General features: G+C 48.7%; 1 protein-coding gene across 1 annotated transcript; it reads right to left on the reverse strand.

Moving 5' to 3' along the window:
- Nucleotides 1–450: 450 nt before the first annotated feature.
- dhx8 (DEAH (Asp-Glu-Ala-His) box polypeptide 8) lies at nt 451–21848 on the reverse strand. Its single transcript, XM_035397464.1, has 23 exons — nt 21459–21848; nt 21168–21253; nt 20398–20470; nt 20015–20106; nt 19448–19554; nt 18605–18985; nt 17950–18094; nt 17279–17482; nt 16672–16759; nt 15778–15875; nt 15167–15314; nt 14138–14319; nt 13488–13682; nt 12245–12430; nt 11440–11650; nt 10614–10795; nt 10043–10183; nt 9716–9871; nt 8745–8882; nt 8333–8461; nt 7767–7963; nt 6055–6234; nt 451–2223 (listed from the first exon to the last, which is right to left on the reverse strand). The coding sequence occupies exons 1-23, from the start codon at nt 21565–21567 to the stop codon at nt 1650–1652; spliced, it is 4002 nt and encodes a 1333-aa protein (XP_035253355.1). The 5' UTR covers nt 21568–21848; the 3' UTR covers nt 451–1649.
- Between the last annotated feature and the right edge of the window lie 602 nt (nt 21849–22450).

Here is a 22450-nt window from a genome sequence, read left to right on the forward strand (position 1 = left end):
CAGAACTGAAAAAAGCAGGTGGTTTAATAAATGGATTTTAAATGCTTTTCAAAATACATTTGTGGTTCTTGGTGTCAAGAAAACAAAAAAAGCGTATTTTTGTGTGTATGGGGGGGGAGCTCCCATTTTATGAACATTATTCAAGCCGTTTAAATCTCTCGCATTTTTAGTACTATTTAAGAGACTTTCCCCATCTCATGAGATCAGCAGCAGTATCCCAACCTGCAATTCACATCTACAAACTCCCCCTTCCTGTGCCACAGAAAATACAGCAGGTATCACCGGGCCTACCGCTCCAAATGTCAACAGGCAAGAGTTACACAGATGGCTCAAATCCTAACGTGTCCCTGAAGCGAAAAAGCCATGCTCAGAAACAATATCCCCGCTACCACCGCCAACCTGCGGCCAGCAGGCACCACGCATGAGAACGGATTAACGAGACACACTTCATTAAAAGAAAAGCGCTTTTAATGAGCTCAGCAAAAGGTTCCATCAGTAAAGCAAAAACAGTTCTAGACACGAGACCCAAGGCGTATATACACAGAGCATAAACCTGCAGATACGCAGTTCTAAAAACACACACGTGGGTATAAAAGGCTTTTTTTGGCCGTGTCCGGAGGAACGTGGTTGCCAGCGGTGACTCACGAGCTCTGGTGGCTCTGTTTGTTTTAAAGAGGGCTTCTGGAACTCTTCAACATCCTCTCCGGGTTCTGCCAAGCTCTGAGAGGCGGGGCCCAGAGATCCCCGAGCCCTTTCCCCAAACAGCCGGCGCCGCGTACGAAAGAGCGGGTAACCCCGCTGGCAGCCAGGGGCTCGCGCGCCGCCCCCCTCCTTTCAGTCACGTCCTCACGCTGGTCCACCGCGCCTGCAGGGGGCGCCGTATAGCAGCTTTTTTTTGTTTGCCTTGAGAAAACGGAAAATCGTCAGTCCGTGGTGGTGACATGGAATCAACCTCCCTCCTCAAAATGACAAAAAAAAAAAACAAATATTTTTCTTCTGTGGGGAAAAAGTGGGAATGATGCAATGCTCCTTGCTAAAAACAGAAAAAAAAAAAAAAAAAAAAATACAACAACAAAAAAATCTTTATTTCGAAACTTATTTACAGCTTGCTCAGGTAGGGTCAACGGCATCACAAAATGGCGCCTTGAGAGAGTTTAGCACTGCCGGCCCCCCTGATCCCTTTTTCTTTTTTACAGGCTATTTCAAACTGGTTTCTGGTTTTCTCTCCCTCTCTCCATTCTGCTCAAATCAGCCTTCTCCTTTCAACAACGCAGTGAGCGTGTCGTACAGAATGGCAGCTGTGATCGCTATCTTCTGAACCTCTATTACGCTAAATCTGCTCTTATAGGTCCAGACAAAACCTGACTACCACGGAGAAGGTTGATGGGGGGTGGGGTTCAAATAATCAGCCCCCAGTGATGCACATCCATCTTAAGGAGCCAGTGTGGATTTCCTACCTCCATCAACCACCACAAACCCCTTTGCAGCCAGCCCTGTCATCACACGGTCCGCAGTACAAACCAGCGCCAAATTAGGTTCAAGGAAACAAAATGGAGGAAAGCACAAAATGATGGAGCAACGGCTGACAGCATACGTACACCTAGCAGTAATCAGTGTGGAACACACGTTCACAGTTTCCGTAGTTACTATTACGAGCACAGCAGAGTTCTGCTGCTACTCCTAATGTCCCCTAAGGGGGCTCTCTTGCCTGCACTATAACCGCAGAGCCATACCGCCTGCAGAACAGCATGGCCAAGATAACCGATCGTGACTGCAAGGGTTAAAATGTAAAATAAAATGTCTAGTTCTCTCAGGAGGGAGAGTCCAGGGTTCCAGGTGAAATGCCTCGGCTGGCGTACGGTGGAGTGTGTTCCTGAGCGCACCGGAGTCGCCCAGTCCTGAAAACTGAAAAAATAAATAAAGAAAAAAAAAAGGTGAAGACTCCCCTTCCGCTGGGAGCGGGCGGCGGTCGGGGGTGGGGGTGGGGGGGGGGGGGGTTGGGGCAAGGGGCGGCGGATGGCCCGGGAGATTCGCCAGGCGTTGGGCTCCTCGTAGCGGTTGTACAGCGGCTCCAAGCGCTGCTGCTTCTTCTGCTTGCTGAGCCGGGTGGGGTCGGACACTTTGAAGAAGGCGGGGGCGAACTCCACCAGCCAGCGCGGGTCGATGGTGGTCACCTCCCGCATGTACTCCTTGGTGGTGAGCACCAGCTCGTGGTACACCACCCTGAGGGAGAGGGAGAGAGGTCAGTCACAGGCAGACCAAGGCACTACATTCTGCACTTAAACACAGGCCAGGTCACTCACAGACAGACAGCACTGCATTCTGCACTTAAACACACGCCAGGTCACTCATAGACAAACAGCACTGCATTCTGCACTTAAACACAGGCCAGGTCACTCACAGACAGACAGCACTGCATTCTACACAAACACACACCAGATCACTCACAGACAGCACTGCATTCTGCACAAACACACACCACGTCACTCACAGACAGACAGCACTGCATTCTGCACAAACACACACCAGGTCACTCATAGACAAACAGCACTACATTCTACACAAACACACACCAGGTCACTCACAGACAGCACTGCATTCTGCACAAACACACACCAGGTCACTCACAGACAGCACTGCATTCTGCACAAACACACACCAGGTCACTCATAGACAAACAGCACTGCATTCTGCACAAACACAGGCCAGGTCACTCACAGACAAACAGCACTGCATTCTGCACAAACACAGGCCAGGTCACTCACAGACAAACAGCACTGCATTCTGCACTTAAACACAGGCCAGGTCACTCACAGTCACTATAAGAGCTTTCAAGGGCATTCTCTGAAGCAGAGGTCACTCGTTTTTTGTTAGTTTGGAGACATAAAGCACGCCCAGCCACACGATTGTTTGTCGGAGTCTAGTGTGTATATTCAGCCTCGGTGCCGAGCAGGATTTAAGCCAATTCCTGACAATTATGGGTTTGACTTGAATGGACAGTGCGCAGGCTAAAAAAGCTCAGATGATATATTGTGTTTGTACGCCTTACACTAACAGTAGGCTGCTATGTTTACGATGGGAAAGAGAGCTAAGCTAGGCCACATATAACCATTAACTGAGATGCCTGAGGTTTATGCCTGCTGTGTAATACAACTGTGTGTACAACCAAGGCTTGCAAGTGGATTGCATCATAGACATAAAACTACTAGACTGGACAAAATGCAACGACATGCATGGTTTGCAGTTACATATCAAATTACACAGCTTAATATTTTCTTGACCAGATCATATTCAGGAAATCACCTAAATGCTCTAAAAGTAGTTGTAGTGGAATAACATATGATTAGCCAAACAGGCAAGTTACAATTTCGCTGCAACAGTAAGAGTATATCTGTATTTAATCCTGTCTACAGAAAAATAATTAACTAGTAGATTCAATTTTGCTCTAGAGTAAATCCTAATAAAAATCAGTCATGGCCTAGGAGTTATTTTCCCTTATAATCCAATCTTCTTGTGATGCTGAAATTTATGCAATAGCCCTTTTTGCAAACGTATGAATGAACGTACGCAGGTATAGACACACACACGCTGCCTTACAGAAGGCCTAGCTATGATTTCACCCTTTCAACCCTGGCCCAGAAAATCACTCAATGGGGATAGAGGAGAAAATGCTAGTCCCCCTATAGTAAACCAGACATACTGCTGCATCTGGCCCTTACAGTAAACCAGAGCACATACTGCTGCATCTGACCCTTACAGTAAACCAGACATACTGCTGCATCTGGCCCTTACAGTAAACCAGACATACTGCTGTATCTGACCCTTACAGTAAACCAGACATACTGCTGTATCTGACCCTTACAGTAAACCAGAGCACATACTGCTGCATCTGGCCCTTACAGTAAACCAGACATACTGCTGTATCTGACCCTTACAGTAAACCAGACATACTGCTGTATCTGACCCTTACAGTAAACCAGAGCACATACTGCTGTATCTGACCCTTACAGTAAACCAGACATACTGCTGTATCTGACCCTTACAGTAAACCAGACATACTGCTGCATCTGGCCCTTACAGTAAACCAGACATACTGCTGCATCTGACCCTTACAGTAAACCAGACATACTGCTGTATCTGACCCTTACAGTAAACCAGACATACTGCTGCATCTGACCCTTACAGTAAACCAGACATACTGCTGCATCTGACCCTTACAGTAAACCAGACATACTGCTGCATCTGGCCCTTACAGTAAACCAGACATACTGCTGTATCTGACCCTTACAGTAAACCAGACATACTGCTGCATCTGACCCTTACAGTAAACCAGACATACTGCTGCATCTGACCCTTACAGTAAACCAGACATACTGCTGCATCTGACCCTTACAGTAAACCAGACATACTGCTGTATCTGACCCTTACAGTAAACCAGAGCACATACTGCTGCATCTGGCCCTTACAGTAAACCAGACATACTGCTGTATCTGACCCTTACAGTAAACCAGACATACTGCTGCATCTGACCCTTACAGTAAACCAGAGCACATACTGCTGCATCTGGCCCTTACAGTAAACCAGACATACTGCTGTATTTGACCCTTACAGTAAACCAGAGCACATACTGCTGCATCTGACCCTTACAGTAAACCAGACATACTGCTGTATTTGACCCTTACAGTAAACCAGACATACTGCTGTATCTGGCCCTTACAGTAAACCAGACATACTGCTGCATCTGACCCTTACAGTAAACCAGACATACTGCTGTATTTGACCCTTACAGTAAACCAGACATACTGCTGTATTTGACCCGTACAGTAAACCAGAGCACATACTGTATACTGTTATCTGACCCTTACGGTAAATCAGAGTGCATGCATTATATTTGCAGGTTCAACTGCACCACAACACACTTTACGTTTGTAATTTGTATTAACATATTTGTGCTCTACCATATCATGCCTGACCAAATTCAAATTGCATTACTGTTGATTTTTCCAAAAATGTTACATGAGCTAAATGATTCTGAAACTACAAAATGTGCATCACCCATCACAATTAAATATCCTTGTGATGTCAATATTTACGTATTTATGCATCCAATATACATTTACATTAAGTGGTAATCATAATTTCCATGCAACTGAAGATTATGCAAATGCACAGCATCCAATTTAAAAATGTCCCACTTTGACTAATTTCAGATGATGCTAATTATTTTCACATGTGGTACAGTGAGAGTGATGGAGAAAGGCAATGTTACTCACTAGAGTTAGAATGATTAAAGTTATTATATATGTCAGACCAACAGGGTACCTGGGAATGGCATTTTGCTCTTTTTGAGAAAAACCCATTTTAACTGCTACATTCGTCTGATACTGTAAATGAGCAGCCAGTACCGCGATGGCCACAGGACTGATTCTCAGGCGGGTCAAATATTCTACTTAACCTTGAGAGCTCAAGCACTTGAGTCCAGCTGTCTGAATCACTAAGGGTAGATTAGGAATTCAGGAAATAAAAAGGGAGGAAGAGGTCTATTTGAGAAAAAGAGAGCAGGGTTGCCCATTAAAGGATTTCTTCCCAGTACACTTTAATTACGCAGCTCTCTTTCCCATGGGGAATCTGAGACCGTAACTGCGTTCATGGGAGCAACTCTGCTATTGGTTCACTCTAACTGCAGCACAATCATTTCCACCAATCGCGCGGCGCTACATCTGCGGGCACTTCTGACGGCGTGCCCAGCCTCAAACCACGAGCCGGATGCCCGGCCGCTCATGTCATTTCTGCCGGTGAAAAACGTTTGGAGGGTTGAACTGCCCCACCATGAACTGTGCGGTACGTCGGTCTGGCGCTGGAACGCAGTCGTGCCTCCTGGTGGGTCAAGGCCTTGCAAGCGTGGGTGTGGGTGTGTGCGGGTACGGGCGTGGGCTGCACGAGTGTGGGTGTGAGCGGGTAGGAGTGAGGGTGTGTGCGGGTATGGGTACAGGCCGTGGGCGTGTGCGGGTATGGGCACAGGCGTGGGCGTAGGCAGACGGGGCTGGGACTCACCACTCAGGCTGGCGGTTGAAGAGGGCGCTGGACGGGTGGATGTACACCACCTGCTGGTCGATGAGGGTACGGTAGCCCTCCTGCGGGTCCTTCTTGGCGGCGTTGCGGAAGAAGCCGCTGCAGATGGCCTTCTGCACGCGCACCGTGGCCTTCCCACACGACACCACGTCCAGCTTGTGCCTGTGACCAGACAGGGCGTTAGCAGGCTAGGCTTGTGCCTGTGACCAGACAGGGCGTTAGCAGGCTAGGCTTGTGCCTGTGACCAGACAGGGCGTTAGCAGGCTAGGCTTGTGCCTGTGACCAGACAGGGCGTTAGCAGGCTCGGCTTGTGCCTGTGACCAGACAGGGCGTTAGCAGGCTCGGCTCGGCTCGGCGTGAGTGTACAGCACACAACATGGCGGAAAATGCTCTCAACTCTGCACCGGAAGGCTGTTGATTCAAGTCTAAGGCCCAGTGCTCCATTGAGCTGTATGACTGGAGTACAGCACAAGCTCTAAAACTTTACAAGCGTGTGACCCACTTAATGAGAAAATGGCTTTTCCTGATCCGACCCCTCTTATGCTCAAATATGAATCAAAATATCTGACGCATCTTAAAGGAAGTGCACGAACATCCTAACTGACGCTAAGCATATAGCGAGATCGGCATTAAATCTGACAGGCGTGAATGAAAGCGCATCATTTCTTTTCCCAGATCCATCTCAATACGAACAGTCCGGGAGGCACTTGGGCTACAGAACTTCGAAGGTTTAAAACTGCAAGCACATGCAAGGGACGCTGGGTAATGGGCCAGAGAGCGAATAAATAATGCACCGGCGTAAATGGCGCCTCTTCCTTCATATACGGACGCATGCAGGATGTTCAATTTACATCGACTTAATAACACTGTCATGTCATGCAAAATTTATATGAAGGAAAGGCTTTCCTTTGGAGGTGAAATGAGCAGCATTCGCTGCGTCTCCTGTCCTGAAGACTGTAATTGTTTTTTTTTAATGCCATTTCCTTTCCAGGCCCAATAACAGACGATCCGAACGCCACGGCCTTCTCCAGCGTAATTACAGTCTAATGAGCGCTCTCAGCGCGGACGTTATCAGCCTGCGCTGAAAAGCGCTTTTCCAGCTTTTTAAATGCATGATCCTATTATTCTTTATCCTGGACTTACATGAATGGCAGGGCGTGAATTGCTAAAGGAAAATGTAAAATCCGAGAAGCCAGTCATTACCTGCGAGGCGTTGCGCCTGTGTTTATAAAAAGAACACTGCTCATGTGTTCTTTGATTAAGCCTAATGTCTTTAAATAATAAAGAGACAAAGATCCCCGATTCCTCACACAAAGGTTGCTGGTCTCTATTGCACATGTTCTGTACAGACATTGTGCCTGTTTCTGTCTGAAATAGAAGAGTATGTCTAATGCACCCATCTGAGGTACAAATACATCCAACATCAGGGCTGCCCCGCCCTGTTCCTGGAGATCTGCTGTCCTGTTGATTTTCACTCCAAACCTAACAAACACACCTCATTCAACAGGCAGATATCTCTCTGAGCTGATCATTAGAGGAATCAGGAGTGGAATCAGGTGTGTACTCCACTTAGATTTCCAGGACCAGGATTGGGCAGCCCTGTTCTACATTAATATCTGCAGTGTTAGAACGGAGCGTTTCACAGTTTCAGAACTCTTCCTGCCCATGTTCTCCTATCCCATGATGCCCCTCACCGGTCCATGATGCCCAGCATCTGCTTGCGGATGTCCTGCGCTCGGCGCAGAGACCGCGCCTGGATGAAGTTCTCGTAGCACCAGGGGTTGGAGAACTTGTTGTTCTTCCAGGAGTTGTAGACGGCTAGCAGTGTCAGGTGGTCTCCCTCTGGCTGGTGAAACTTGGCCTTCTTCTGGTCTGCCAGAGCCTGCTTGTCCTAAAATGCAAGACAGCACCACCCGCAGGTTCTTGAGTGAACTGCAAACACCTCTTCATGGACTGACTTGCAAAGGTTATATAATTAAAACCTAAACTAACAATCCTATACAACCAACACTGTATATATACACTCATTGTGGTTCACACCAAACACTAGCCATGCAATCTAAAATAGGATGAAACCATTTAAAAGTTCAAAAAGCATGAATATTAATACATCAATTTGGCTTCTTCTAAACAGACAGATTGATGCGTGCAGGTTCTTCAACCATTATTCACTGAGAGAAATAACTCATCCCAGAAAAAATAATGTCAGAACAGCCAATGAGAAGAGTGTGGGCGAGTCTGTGGGCGTGGCCTGCAGTACCTTGGGCCGGTAGAAGACGTTCTGCACGGACAGCATGGACACGATGGTCAGCATCTCCTCGCTGCAGCCCAGGTGGACGGACATGATCAGCATCTTACAGAGCATGGGCTCCAGAGGGAACTCGGCCATCTGAGGGAGGAGAGAGAGAGAGAGCGTCAGCTTCTCAGGACGAGAACTGCTCGGCTTTCATCCACGGGCCTGCCCTCGGACACCTGCCCTACACTCAAAACACCCTTTAAAATATTTAATACAAATGTGAATACAACACCATGGCCAACAGTGGTGCTCGGAGGTTGTTTAGGAAGCCAAAGTGTGGCTGTGAATTTTATTTTATTTTTTAAAGTAAAAAACCATGGAAGAATGAAGTCATTGAAGCTGGTTTCCCGCTTGCGCCCCTTTTAGAGAGCCGTACCCTGCGCCCCAGACGGGTCAGCAGCCCCTCGTCGTCCAGGGCCCCCAGAGTATACAGCTGCTCCATGGCCGTGATCAGCGTCTCCATGGGGGGCGCGTCCATGAAGTCGAACGACAGCAAGTCATTGATCCCCATAGCCTGCAATGAGAGAGAGAGACCAGCATTTCACCACAATGCAAAATCATTTTTACAGGTAGCAAAGAAAGAAAGACTGATCACAGAATGCAAGGTGGCTGGGGTTGGGGTGTGGGTATGGCGGGGGTCTCTAGCTTCTAGATCTGAGATCACCAGTGCATTTAACCACAGGAATTCTGGGAGTTCTGTTCCAGCTCTGCAGGATGCAAATCCGCGACCTCTCTCACTCGGACCAGAAGCAAAGCGTTCCTCAGGCGGCATCAGGATACAAACCCAGCCTGGAGAGGCCAGAAGGTGAGCTCCACGGAGCCACAATGCAGCGAGCGCCTCCCCAGAGCGGCTGGATCACAGTCCAGTCTCCAGCCCTGGAGTAGAGCTGCCGCCACATCCCATTTAAAATGCAAGCCCGTTTCCCGAATGCTGCCATATCGGCTTCGGCTACAGTCACTGAAGCTGGGATGGGCTCACAACTTTCCACTGATGTAAAGAGATGCTACACAAACAGGCAAGGCCCACGAGCACAGCTCCTGAACCACTGACCAATGGGACGACCGTCAAGACACATTATGAGATATGAAGGGGGGCATTCAGGCATCATGATGAACACTGGGGTGGAAGTGACTACAGAGGCCACTGCTGAAACACACAGCTGGCTCTTCTCAGTAACTGAGAAGAATGACTCTTTCTTCTACAGATGCATACATCTGGGACTATGCTGCCCCACACAGCCAGTCTTCCCTCTGTACAGAGCCACAGAAGGGCCAGACTCACAGCCCCGCCTTTCTCAGAGTAGCCAATCAAGGGTTTGAGGAGGGCGAGGGTGGGCGTAGGCGGACCTTCAGAGAGAGCACGGTGCTGGCCAGATTGGTCCTCTGGATCTCCGGCACGTTGGTGGTGAGCATCTCGTCCCGGTACGCGCGCTCTGTGTACAGCCTGTAGCACTTCCCCGGTCCGGTTCTGCCGGCCCGCCCCGCCCGCTGCTTAGCCTGGGCCTGTAAAGCAGAGAGCAGAGTGAGCGCTGACCAATCCTCAACCACTGACCATTACTCAACCACTGACCAATCCTCAACCACTAGCTCTGTATGAGAAAGCCAAGCCTATCTGTAAAAAGCCTGAAAGACACTGTACAGCTTTGTAAGGAGTTTGAAAGACGGATGCACAACCTGTGAGATGGGAGTGACCACGAGCTGGTCGATTCCGGTCTTGGAGTTGTACACCTTCTGTTTCACAAAGCCTGGGTCCACCACATAGTAGATCCCATCGATGGTCAAAGAGGTCTCCGCGATGTTGGTGGCAATGACGACCTGAGGAGCAAACAAACAGGCCAGATTAACAGCGAGGACAGGTTAAGGGGAAATAGGTAACTAAAACTGCTTGCACTTTGCTATAGCTAGGCCAGCAAAATGGGCACAGCTAGGCCTCCACAAAGAGGCTGGCAAACTAGCTCCTGCAGTTCTACAGTTACATATTGTAGTTACTATAGCAATGGCAGGAATAGACAACAAAAATAGAAAACTTAATGGTCACTTGATTTGAGAGCAGCATTGTGGGAACTAGGCCATTATCTCTGGAACCGGATCAGAGGCTCCGACACGAGAGACTCTTGCACTTCAAAGCTGACCTTATTCTGGCTGCCATTGACACCAAAGCACAAAGAGCAGTCAGGTCCCCCCCCCCCACGGGGCTGAAAGCGCTGCAGAACTCCATTTGGGGGGGGGAGGAGGAGAGAGTTACCTTTCTGCTGCCGGGCGGGGCGGGGTCGAAGATGCGGGTCTGCATCTCGCTGGGCAGGGCGGAGTAGACGGGCAGGATGATGAGCTCGGGCACGTCGGGGCCCAGGGACTTCATCCTCTCGTACAGGATCTCGCAGGCCGTGTCGATCTCCTCCTGCCCCGTCAGGAACACCAGGATGTCTCCTGGGAAAGGGCGGAGAGAACGGGCCTTCTGAGTCAATGAAGCTCCTACGCTAGCCTCCCTGAAGCTAACGCGACAGCCGTCAATCGCACCAAATCAACCAATAATCAAGCACCCAGACCCATCTCACAGCTCCGCCTCTGCATCTCCAGAAGGCAGTGCTTAACCCCGACATGAAAAGGACTCGTGAAAACATGGAGGAAAAAACCAAAGGCACAGGTCACAGGTAACCAGGCTGACAGTGAGACTGTGCTAAATTTATCCATACTCCAATATCACACTTACTCTGTGTAAATACAGTGGATTGTCATACAGAAAGTTTGGCAGTGTGCATTTGTTTTACTAATGAGGTGCGGTTTCAAGTGCAAAAGTATAAGCGTGAAAAATAAAGCTTTGATTCATAAGCAGGATTCATAAGCATTAATAACTGTTTTTTTTATTTTTTTTTTTACAAGATTTTTACTAAATGTATTGTTCAGTGCTCCAATATTCAGAGACATTTTCCCTAAATGATAGTGGATTTGATTTTAAAACATTTTTAAATCTCACATCCCTGTATGTGTGAGGACAGGTTTTATACACAGTGCGGCCGTCGACAGGCCCGCTCCCTCACACAGGAAACAGGGGCTCGGGGACAGGAAGTTACCCGGCGGCTCGGTCAGGTGGATCTGCATGACGGTGATGAGGCTGGCGTCCAGGTAGTCCGTCTCGGGCTCCTTGGTGTAGAGCACCTCCACGGGGTACGTGCGCCCCGGGATGGTGAAGATGGGGGCCTCGTAGAAGTACTGCGAGAACTTGACGGCGTCCAGCGTGGCCGAGGTCACGATCAGCTTCATGTCCGTGCGTTTCTGCACCGTCTGAGAGGGGGCGCCAGAGAGTTAAGGGGATGGGCTCGCATCTCAAAGGTCGTAGGTTCGATACCCAGCAAGTAAACACCCACTTGTACAAATGCAATGCATGTAAAAGCTATTCTGTGTAAATCGCTATGCTAAATGCCAAATGGTGATGTCATTACTTCAGCTGTGCCAGTAAACAGACCTGTACAGCTCTGTATTAGAGACATGAGGTAGCTGTTACATCATTACTTGATGACATATACAGTGGTTCAGAGGAGGAGAACCAGGCCTTGTTCTCAGAAAATGACCAATAGCAACAGTCTGCCCCAGTCTCGGTCTGCTTGTTATATACCAGGCGTGTGCAGCTGTGGGTTTACCGCTGAACACACTGGCAACTTACAGATAATGACCGTTCTCCACGGCCCCAAGCACATTCATATTCAGTGTTCAGTATCCCTTTACACAAAATAACAGCCCATTAACATCCTTTCACAAAAAACTTCAATAAGAACAAAACCAGACCAAGTAGCTACGCAGCTGTGCTACGGTAACGCGTGGGCTAAGTCCTAAAGCGGACCTCTCCCTCCCTGAGGAAGAGGAGGCCAGGGGGCTGACCTTCTTCAGCAGGCCGAAGAGCACGTCGGTGTGGATGGTCCTCTCGTGGGCCTCGTCCAGCATGATGATGGCGTACTGGCCCAGGTCCGGGTCGATCAGGCACTCCCGCAGGAGCATGCCGTCCGTCATGTACTTGATGACGGTCTCCGGGCTGGTGCAGTCCTCGAAACGGATGGTGTAACCCACCTGTAGGGGGCGGCAGAGAGCAGATCGGGCAGAGTGTGAGTTTTTATCTGCTGCACATCCGGCTATCTGGGGATCTTCAGAAGCTTCGGTTCGGAAGCCAGACCCGCTCTAGTGAAGACTGCTACACGGTGTGGTGGTGCTAGGCCGCTCGGCTTCAGCAGCTCGGTAAAATACGACGTTAGGTTAACTCTGCTCCGTTCAACAGTGGTGTTTATATCAGTCCCCACTGAATCACTCCCACACACTCACCTGTGTGTACCCATAAAAACATCAGGCCACTTTCCACCCCCATATATCAATGCAGATAGAAAAACGAACACGTGTTCGGGAACATTTCCTTCGGGCTTAAACTGTTTTTCTCATTCATCCGTTCTGCTGCTTTATTTTCCGTGTGTAGGGTGAAGCCATTAAATCAGAGCATTGAGTGCCAAAGAGCAGGGTGGGCATGTAAGATGCAAGAGCTCTGCATCTCCTGTAAGCAGCGATTAATCGCACACCATCACATGCTGACAGATTCCGCTTTTCTGTGAGATACAAGAAAACAGGCAGCGGGAATCAAGGGCAGTGTGCTCACTAAATCACCAGATACTACACTGTCTACCGCATAACCAACAGCAAAGGACCCCTAAGCCTGGTGTGGGAGAGCCAGAGAGCACATGAGGCCAGTCTGGGGGCACTGGACCACTTTAAATAGACTGAGAGGAGACACACAGCGCTCCCCAGGAGCAGAGCAGGGAACTGCGACCTGCTGTACCTGATCCTGCATTTCAGTCACAAAGCTCGGCAGGGACTGCCAGGAAGCAGTCAGGGAGGGGAGGGGTTAGGTAGGGGTCAGATCAGGGAGGGGAGAGGTTGGGTAGGGGGGCAGATCAGGGAGGGGAGGGGTTAGGTAGGGGTCAGATCAGGGAGGGGAGAGGTTGGGTAGGGGGGCAGATCAGGGAGGGGAGAGGTTGGGTAGGGGGTCAGATCAGGGAGGGGAGAGGTTGGGTAGGGGGTCAGGTCAGGGAGGGGTCAGGTCAGGGAGGGGTGAGATGGAGGTGAGAGAGGCGGGCCTCACCTCCTGCCCCAGGCAGCAGCCGTACTCCTCAGACACCCTCTTGGCCACGGACATGGCGGCCACACGGCGGGGCTGGGTGCAGCCGATCTTCCCGCGGGTGGTGTAGCCCGCCTCAGCCAGGTACTGCGTGATCTGCGTGGTCTTCCCCGAGCCGGTCTCCCCGATCACAATCAGGATCTGGTTATCATGGACAGCCTGTGGGGGGAAACAGGACAGGACACATCAGCCCGCTTACACACTCCACAGTCAGGACAGCGGCCAAAACGCTAAAAATATAACTACAATCAGTGCCCTGGTGGTAACCAGCTAACCAAAGTCATCCCAGTCTCCATACAGTCCAATGGGAAACTGGCCAGGTCACTTGGCAGTAGGATTGGCTAGCAGACGTCCAGCGGAGGAGAAGCAATACATTTGGCTAGTGGAGGACTCGCTAGCGTACGTTCAGCTAGCATACTTCTGGCAAGTGGATGATTGGCTAGCGGAGGTAAAGCGGTTCTTTTGCTAGGGAACGTTCAGCTAACGGATGTTTGGCTAGTGGACGTTTGGCTAGCAGAGGTAAAGCAGTACATTTGGCTAGTGGCGACTGGTAGTATGTTAGGTTAACAGATGCTCAGCTAGCAGATGTTCAGCTGGTGGAGGTGAAGCCCCACCTGGATGAGCTGCTCCTTCAGCTTGTATATGGGCAGGCTCTCCCGCTGCTCCAGGATGGACATCTGGGTCTTCTTGCCGTAGGAGGCCTTGTTGCCCCCGAAGGCGTGCTTCTTCCACTCGGGGATATCGTTGGGCATCATGCCAATGCCCCTCATGTTAGCGGCAATCTGCCTTCCATCCACTGGGGGTGGAGGAGAGGGAGGGAGAGGGGGAGAGAGAGAGGGAGAGAGAGAGAGAGACAGAGAACATTAATACACAAATCTGAGACTGACCCCGCTGGCTTCCCCTGGGGGGAGAAATCAATATATCTGCAGAACTTTGCAGTGGAAAAATCCAAACACGAGGTTCCCCCGCCGCCTGCAGCCATCCCTGGACACCCGCGGGATAAGGACGGTCGGCGTGGCAACAGATTTACAGCTTCAGCGGTCACTACCCTTTTATTTTTTCAAACCCGTCCTTTCAGGCTTCCTGGAAGCGGGCCCAGATGTGGACTGTCGCGGCTGGCCCGCGGACGTAGCGTAACCGGAGGAACTCCAGAGGGGGCTCCAGGCTGCTCTGTATCGCCATAATTACATCTGCACTCAGGCTGGAGCGGGGCTGCACCGCTGCTGCACCCTGCCCTCCTGCTGCACCCTGCCCTCTTGCAGCTGGCCTCACGCTCACAGGCTGGTCCATGACACAGCACCGCCATCCCATTCTAAAGGCCCACTGCAGCGCTTACTAAGGACCCAATACGCGACACAGCCACTCAAAACACCGCCAGTCAAAACAAAGCCACTCAAAACACCGCCACCAAGCAAGGCAGTGAGGAGCTGGGTGAAATGTCACCATCCAACCAAGACCGCGCTAATGCTTCACTGAAGAATGTGCTGGGGCTCTCCAGGCTGGGTAACTGTTCAGAACAGTGCCACCTGCAGGCCGTAAATGTGAAAGCGCTAGGGAAGGGAGGCCCGGGGAAGGGAGGCCCGGGAAAGAGAGGCCCGGGAAAGAGAGGCCCGGGGAAGGGAGGCCCGGGGCGGGGCTCGTACCGTCGGGCAGCGGGTCCACCCAGTGCTTGTTGAGCCCCATGGGGATGGAGTCCATCTCGGCCTCGCGCTGGGCCTGCTTCACCTCCCGCCGCTCCTTGGCCAGGGCGCTCTGCATCATGGCCGCCTGCGACAGCGACCCGTCCGGGTTCTGAGAGGAAAGAAGGAGACAGGGTAAACCCCTCGCTAGTTATCTGGACATATCAGTTCAAGGCCAATCATGTCACATACATGGGCAGCAAACATGCAGTAAATACAGCAGACACGTTCTTTCAAATGAAAAGTTCCCGCTGAGCTAACAGCAGCATTTATTATTTTGATACAGTTACAGTCGTGGTATGGTACAGGTTCAGAGGGAATTCTTAAACTGTCTAGAGCAGCAGGTTTTCAATTGGTTTTGATCCAGGGACCTCCATTCAGGCTCAAAGGCATCCTGGGGTGGACTGCGCACAGAGAGCGGGAGAGTAGAAAGCGATCGCGGACCGGCAGGGGAGATTCGGGAAGGGCACTGACAGTGCAATGCCCCTATGCCTCCTCTGCGCCCCCACCCCTCACCCCGGGGTCCGCAGACCCCCACTGACAACCCTCCACACATCAACTCCACGGGGGCGCACCTTGACTATTTTAACGGGGCTCATGTCCATGCTCTGCTTAGTGTGACCCCTCAGGAACGGGGGCTCCTCCTCCACCAGCTCAATCTCCAGGTCCTCATCTGCGGGGTCAAAGGGCACGGTCAGACACAGATACACTGCTTTCAAAAATATGTTACAATGTCATAAGACTGGCACAATATTGCAGCAACTCTGTGAGAACGTCTTGTGTTAGCTGGGTAGCCTTTTAAAGGAAACTGTTAGCGTGACACTCTTGTTCACGACCCTCAGCAGTAATTTTTGGAGACGAGAACAACAGTCAACAGGAAACCTCACAACGTCCTCTTGCTGCAGTAAGAGTACAATTAAAGTCTTACGCATTAAGAATCAAATTCAGGAGCACACTTGAACCCAGGAAAAGCTATCAATTATTATTTAACTACCCATTCCTTAAGTGCTACTTTGAATGCCACGATTTGTTGGCATGAAACCTTTTCCATCCATCAAAAAATGTGAACTGAATCAATGAACCGTGACACACACACACACACACTGAATGAATGCCCTGTGATACACACAAATATACTGAATCAGTGCATGGTAATACACACACACACACACACACACACACACACACACACACACACACACACACACACACAAACATACTTAATCAATGCACCACTATACACACACACACACACACACACACACACACACACACACACACACACTGAATCAGGGCACCGTGGTGCGTGCACACTAAAGACGGCCCAATTCCAACAGGAATAAATCCATCCATCGTCGATTCATCTAACTGAAGTGGACTTGATTTGAGACAGCCGGCACCAGAGGCAAGAAGCAAAAAGCGTCACGACGGCGTTGCAGCAGATCCATTAGAACCTGCGACAGCATTACCTTCCTCATCGTCCACTTTAGGGAGGATGCCGGTCTCCTCATCGAAGTCTGGGAACTCCTCTTTAGAGAGCACGTTGGCTGCGATCATCTGGGGCCACACAAAAACACAGTGAAGACACGCACTGCTGAACAGAGAAAACAGAATCACTTGCAGCTATGCACATGTCAGCAACCTAAAAGTACCTTTCGCAAAACAGTCTATCATCTACACCTTTTAAACCTCCCACCTGATGAAATAAAAAGCTTGTGTATGATATAGCATTGTGTATTCAGCCTGTGCATAATTTGAAGCGTTTCGGTCAACGATGAATGGCAAACGGCAGGTTTCCTCTCAGAGAAACGCCGCTGACATTTCTCATCACGAGGCCTTCCAGCACGCTGGAGATAATAAAAAATGATTGGTTAAAACAGTGGAGCTATTCAAGCCCCTCACATACAGCACTCACCAGCACTGAGCAGCTCAAGATTAGCATCTATCCTCAAAAAGAAAACTTCCAACAGCGGTAAATAAGTATCAGGTGATAAACTGCTCATTTTCAAAGAGCTGGGATTTACTCTCTGTGATTGGCTGTGTTCATGTGGGCGGGGCATGCGGGTGACTCCCCACCTGCTTGATCTCCCACTTCTCGGGGTCGGAGATCTTGGTGAGCCTCTTGCGCTCCAGCGTGTCGTCCTCCACTTCGGGGGCGTGGCCGAGGTTGAGGTTGGCGGGCCGGTCGGGGTTCCGCATGGCGTTCTCCTCCCCGCCCTCGGGGCCCACGTTGCGCCTCCGGTTGGGGTTCAGGTCCTCGCCCGTGTCCTGGTCCACGTCCTGACAGGACCCAAACGCATTTTAATGAAGGGAAAACACTCAAGGCCTGCACCCGTATAACACTCACTTACACACCACTTTGATCCACCTCCATTATGTTAACAGCATAATTATCCATCTTGTCTTACAGTTTCCTATACTTCAATTCAGTAGTTTTATTAGCATTATTTTTTCACTACTCTCTACTAGTACCTTTATAATGCTTCCTTTCATTCAGAAAGTATTTTAATCATGCAAGTAAAGCACTTTAAATAAAACTTTATTATTATTATTTTTCTGACTCGCACAGAAGTTTAGCTTTTGAACGACATACCAAGACTTAAGTGCATACAGTCCAAATGAATATTTTTTATGAGAAGGAATGACCTTAAGCAATAAAGGTATGGAGCCTCATTTCTACACAGGACCAGGAGGTGGAAATCAGTCTGGTCACTTCCACCAATCAGAGGGCTTTCCCGCTGTCTCACCTTCATGCTGAGGCTGGTTTTGGAGCCCGTGAACGACAGCACCTTGACCTTGACCCTTTGACCTTTGCTGACAACGTCGGCTACGTTGGCCACACGTCCCTCTCTCCGAAGTTCAGATATGTGGACCAGGCCCTCCCAGCGTTTCCTGGAGAATTAAGCGCATGTCCAAAATGAGCACATGCATCTCTACATCACCAACACCTTGTGCAACCGTAGTAGTAAAAAAATTATTTCCTCCAGCACCACTTCCACACTACAAACCGTCTACAAAAAGGCAAAAGTCTCTTGCAATAAGTCTTGGAAAGAAGCAGAACACCAAACCGAACAAGCAAATAGCATTCAAACCAAAACAATCAGAACAGCACTGAACGCACACCGAAAACTGGACAGGACACACAAGCTGTCCACCCCCAGAATATCCTAAGACAAACGGAAGAGAGTGAAGGGACACAAACCCAGTGCTTTCAGGATTTATTCCCCCATGTCAATGCACAAAACACACTTTTGTACCGTTATGTACATGAACTCATCTGCGCTACTGGTTCGGAGGGACCTCCCATGTGAAAGAGAGTTCAAACTCCACCCCCCAGGTAAACTCATGAATAAGTGAGAAACAGACGAGCAGGCACAGGCTCGCCGGTCCCCTCAGACCCACCTGAGTCCCTCCAGCTGCACGAAGCAGCCGAACTGCATGATGCTGGTGACCTTGCCGTTGTAGATGTCCCCCACGGAGGGCTCCTCGGGGGGCGGGCGGTCCACGTGTTTGTCCTTCCAGCGGTCGGCGCCCTTCTCCTTGTCCCGCCGCGGGCTGGGGGTGCGGCTGCGGGACCTCCAGCGGGACACGCGCGCCTTCCCCCGGTCCCGGTCCCGGGAGCGAGACCTGGTGCGGGACCGCGAGCGGTGCCGCCGCTTCCTGTCTCTGTCCCTGTCACGATCGCGGTCGTGGTGGCGGTCGCGGTCCCTGTCCCGGTCCCTGTCGCGGTCACGGTCCCGACTGCGGCTTCTGCTCCTCTTCTTCTTGCTGCCCTCCCCAGACCTGAGGCACAGTGATACAGTTTTATTCAGTGACTCGAGTCAACACAACGAACACATTTTGATCTTGCTGCATTTGTAGCACCTGCTTAAATAGAAGGAAAAAATATCTGTGTGTGTACAAATCTCCCCATCTACACTGGGATTTACCGAGGATGTATGAGGCTACTGATGAAAGTTCTGCTCATGGTCATTATTTTAAACAATGATGGTGCCTTGTTAGTCCACGCAGGCAGGGTGTCACGTGGCGAAAAGCACATTTGTAAAATATTCACTCTCAAATCTCCAAATTCTAGTCCGTGCTTCAAGTTCTAGCCTGCCCCCCAAGTTCTAGACAGCTCCCTAAATTCCAACCTGCTCGCCAAGTTCTAGTCTGCTCTCTAAATTCAAGCCTGCTCTCTCTGCTCTTGTTGAGTCATACTCCGCTGTGTTTTGGTTACAGTCCCAGGCTCCAGGCTGGCTTTACCGGTGTCGGCTCCTCTTGGTATCGGGCCCGCTCACGCTGGGCATGAACATCTCCAGCTCCTTCATGGCGTCAGCCGCCACCTTCACGTCGTCCTCGTCCAGGACGGTCTGGAACAAACGGGTCACAGGTCAGTGCCCTGCTCCTTAAGGTGGCTCAAGCAGAGATATTACGCACCTTCCCCGAAATTCGTCAAAATCTTATGACTGTAGGCAGAGTAGATGCAATCTTCATTATTCACAAGCTTTACAGTACACAACAAAATTCAACAATTACATGGAATTTGTTCAATACAAGCGATAACAAATGTAAATATGATCAGGGCAGAGCAAGGATGTGTAAGTCTCTTGAAAGCTATTCAGAAAACCTTGCAATGTTCAAAGCCTACATTAGAAACTACTTTAAGATCTTTTAAACATGGTTTCCTGAAAGGAAAAAAAAACATATACAATTAGAGGTTATGACTACCCGAGCTCATGATTTCTGGGTGCTCAGAGAGATCTCTCTCCATGATTAAAATGGTGTTAGATCTCCACTAGCAGTTACATTACATTCATTTGGGTGGCTTACCTTCACGGTAGGGTTGTCTGGCCGGCACAAAGCAGGGAACATCTCCTTCAGTTTGTCCTTCTCGCTCTTTGGCTTCACAACAGGCTCTGCGGCTGAGAAGAATTGCAGTTTAGCAGCTAAAATATATGAACACGGCAATACAGCTGTCAGTCTATTCATGCGATCTCTTTACTATTTAGTCACAGGTTGACAGAAACTGTTAAATTAATAAAATGATATTTATTTCATCCCAATGATCCATCAGAGCAATATATATTTAGTTACATGTGAACAATGTGCTACAGGACGTTGCTGTAAAGCAATGTACAATGTGCATGCCAAACACTTCGCGCGATTAATTGTGATTTCAGGAATGACGTTATCCAGCAAACTCGTACAGCTACCTTTGCTTGAAGATCCTTTCGTAGCAGATTTCATCGTCTGAATTAGCCTCAGCAAATTGCTAATGAGCGAGTCCTAGAAAAACATCAAAGGAAATTGTCATCGATAACACGAGCATACAAACGGCAAGTCAACATGTAGCTAGAAATTAGTTACCTGACAAATGACAGGCTATCAAGCGACAAATAGCTAGCTAACCAAATTTACAATATTCAAATGTCATTTCAGTCTTGTTATGCTAGCTCATATAGCATAATTAGTCAATGTTTAAACAATTCCTTAAAGAGTGAGCACCAGATATTATAAAAAATCAAAAAGACCAGCCAAACGGAATAAGTTGTCGTGTGACCGTATCTAGGTAGCCCAATCCTACTCATATTTGTTTTCTAGTCAGTATGTTTGTTTGTTTTTACGCAAATGCGAATATTTGGGTTTTAATGGGGTAAATGTATGCATTAAACTCCACTTATTGAACTTTCCTTAAAACCTTTATTTACAGCAACTCATCCTCATGTGGGTAGCTTTTTATTTGAACACCAAACGAAGTCTCTACCACTCTTTTTCTGTGAATATTTTTGTATGACTATAGAAGCTTTAAAAACAAATACTTAAGACAATTACAAATTGAAAATTGAAAACCTGCAAAACATGTTCAGGTGGAAGGGTGTACAAATGATTATATGTAAGAAATATATGGGGAAAATCTGGGCATGAATTGGTTAGGTGCACGAAGCCAGGTAACGCCGGCAGTAGCACTAGTAGCAAGACTTACCGTGAATTCCGCTCCATTTTTCAACAACACCGCCTTGAATCCATCGAAAGTTGTGTGCTTATCCGCAAGATTGATCACAAATTCAGCTGTACAATACACCAAAACAAAATAGGTGTTAGCTTGGACGATTGCTGATGGGGAGCGTTATATTATGCCAGCTAATTATCGAATAAGACTACTGAAATATCTAAAGCACCAACTTAGCACTGTTTCCAAAGGTAGCTACCGCTAGCAGGTTAACGTTAACGATCCATTGCTTCATTTCACAGAGCGATAACTAATATCACATACCTAGGTCCTTGTCGTTAATGCCCAAATGGTTGTCCAATTCCGTGCAAACTTTGGAAACAAGAGAAAGATATTCGAGCTTTTGAAGCTCGATTTCGCCGACGTCGACCATGTTCCTTTCTGATGTTGTGGTCCTCGGCCTCCTGTGCTGAGTTAACGTTCGCTAGCTAGATTCCTCGGTCGCGTAGCCCGTAGCTATGTGTCGAATACGACACAAACGGTAAATGATATATTTTGAGCGTAACCTACAAATATATCAAACCCAATAGTCTTATATTTCACATGTTCAAATAAAAAAGAAAGCTACCTCGCTATACTATCCCAAGCGTTTGTGTTGACAAAACCCTCCACGACGTAGCTACCTGTAACCTTCGAACTTTTAGACGTCAGACGTAGTATTTCCGGTGTGACGTCAGACGCAATACGCGACGCCAGTGCAAGTTTTCTTCTTCTTAGGCAGTCGTTGTTCCTAGGATGCAACCAAACTGGAGGGGGGGGACAACCAAACAATTACCGGTTTATTGAGAAATGTTAGTCTCGAAATGATTGACAAATGCGTGTGTCATGTTCCATAAATGAGAACAGTCACAAAAAATGTGTTTCATTATCCACAAATAAATATCTCTCAACTTGCGCCTTGCAAATTGCCATTTGAATGAATGTGCACTGGTTTGTACAAATGCATACAAATTTGTTTTCCCGTTTGCAAATACCTATACGTTGTATATGGAAAGCAATTATTGTGTTTCTAATTTTCCCGTGCATTTTTTGTAATAAGACATTCCCAAATGTAAAATTGGCTTGTGAAGTGTTGAATCGGCGCACGGACAACGAGAGGAACGTCTGAAAAAAATAAAAAACATAAATAAAACAGGAGACTCACAAAAGTAAAAATAAAAAAGGAAACTTAAGTCACTGAACGCACGCGTGTCATTTGATCTTCAAATGCAGTTAAACACTTCATAGCATAGGCTACTATTTGTGCAAAAGGGAAA

The sequence above is a fragment of the Anguilla anguilla genome, chromosome 17, assembly GCF_013347855.1.
Source record: "Anguilla anguilla isolate fAngAng1 chromosome 17, fAngAng1.pri, whole genome shotgun sequence".
NCBI lineage: Eukaryota > Metazoa > Chordata > Actinopteri > Anguilliformes > Anguillidae > Anguilla > Anguilla anguilla.

What these genes read in the sequence shown, in the direction of transcription:
- dhx8 (XM_035397464.1), bottom strand. Translation starts at nt 21,567, where the DNA reads ATGGTCGACGTCGGCGAAATCGAGCTTCAAAAGCTCGAATATCTTTCT. An exon ending in AAACCAGCCTCAGCATGAAG is followed by an intron (nt 17,483 to 17,949) that starts GTGAGACAGCGG and finishes GGGTCCTGTCAG; the next exon opens with GACGTGGACCAGGACACGGG. An exon ending in TAAAGTGGACGATGAGGAAG is followed by an intron (nt 15,876 to 16,671) that starts GTAATGCTGTCG and finishes TTGACCCCGCAG; the next exon opens with ATGAGGACCTGGAGATTGAG.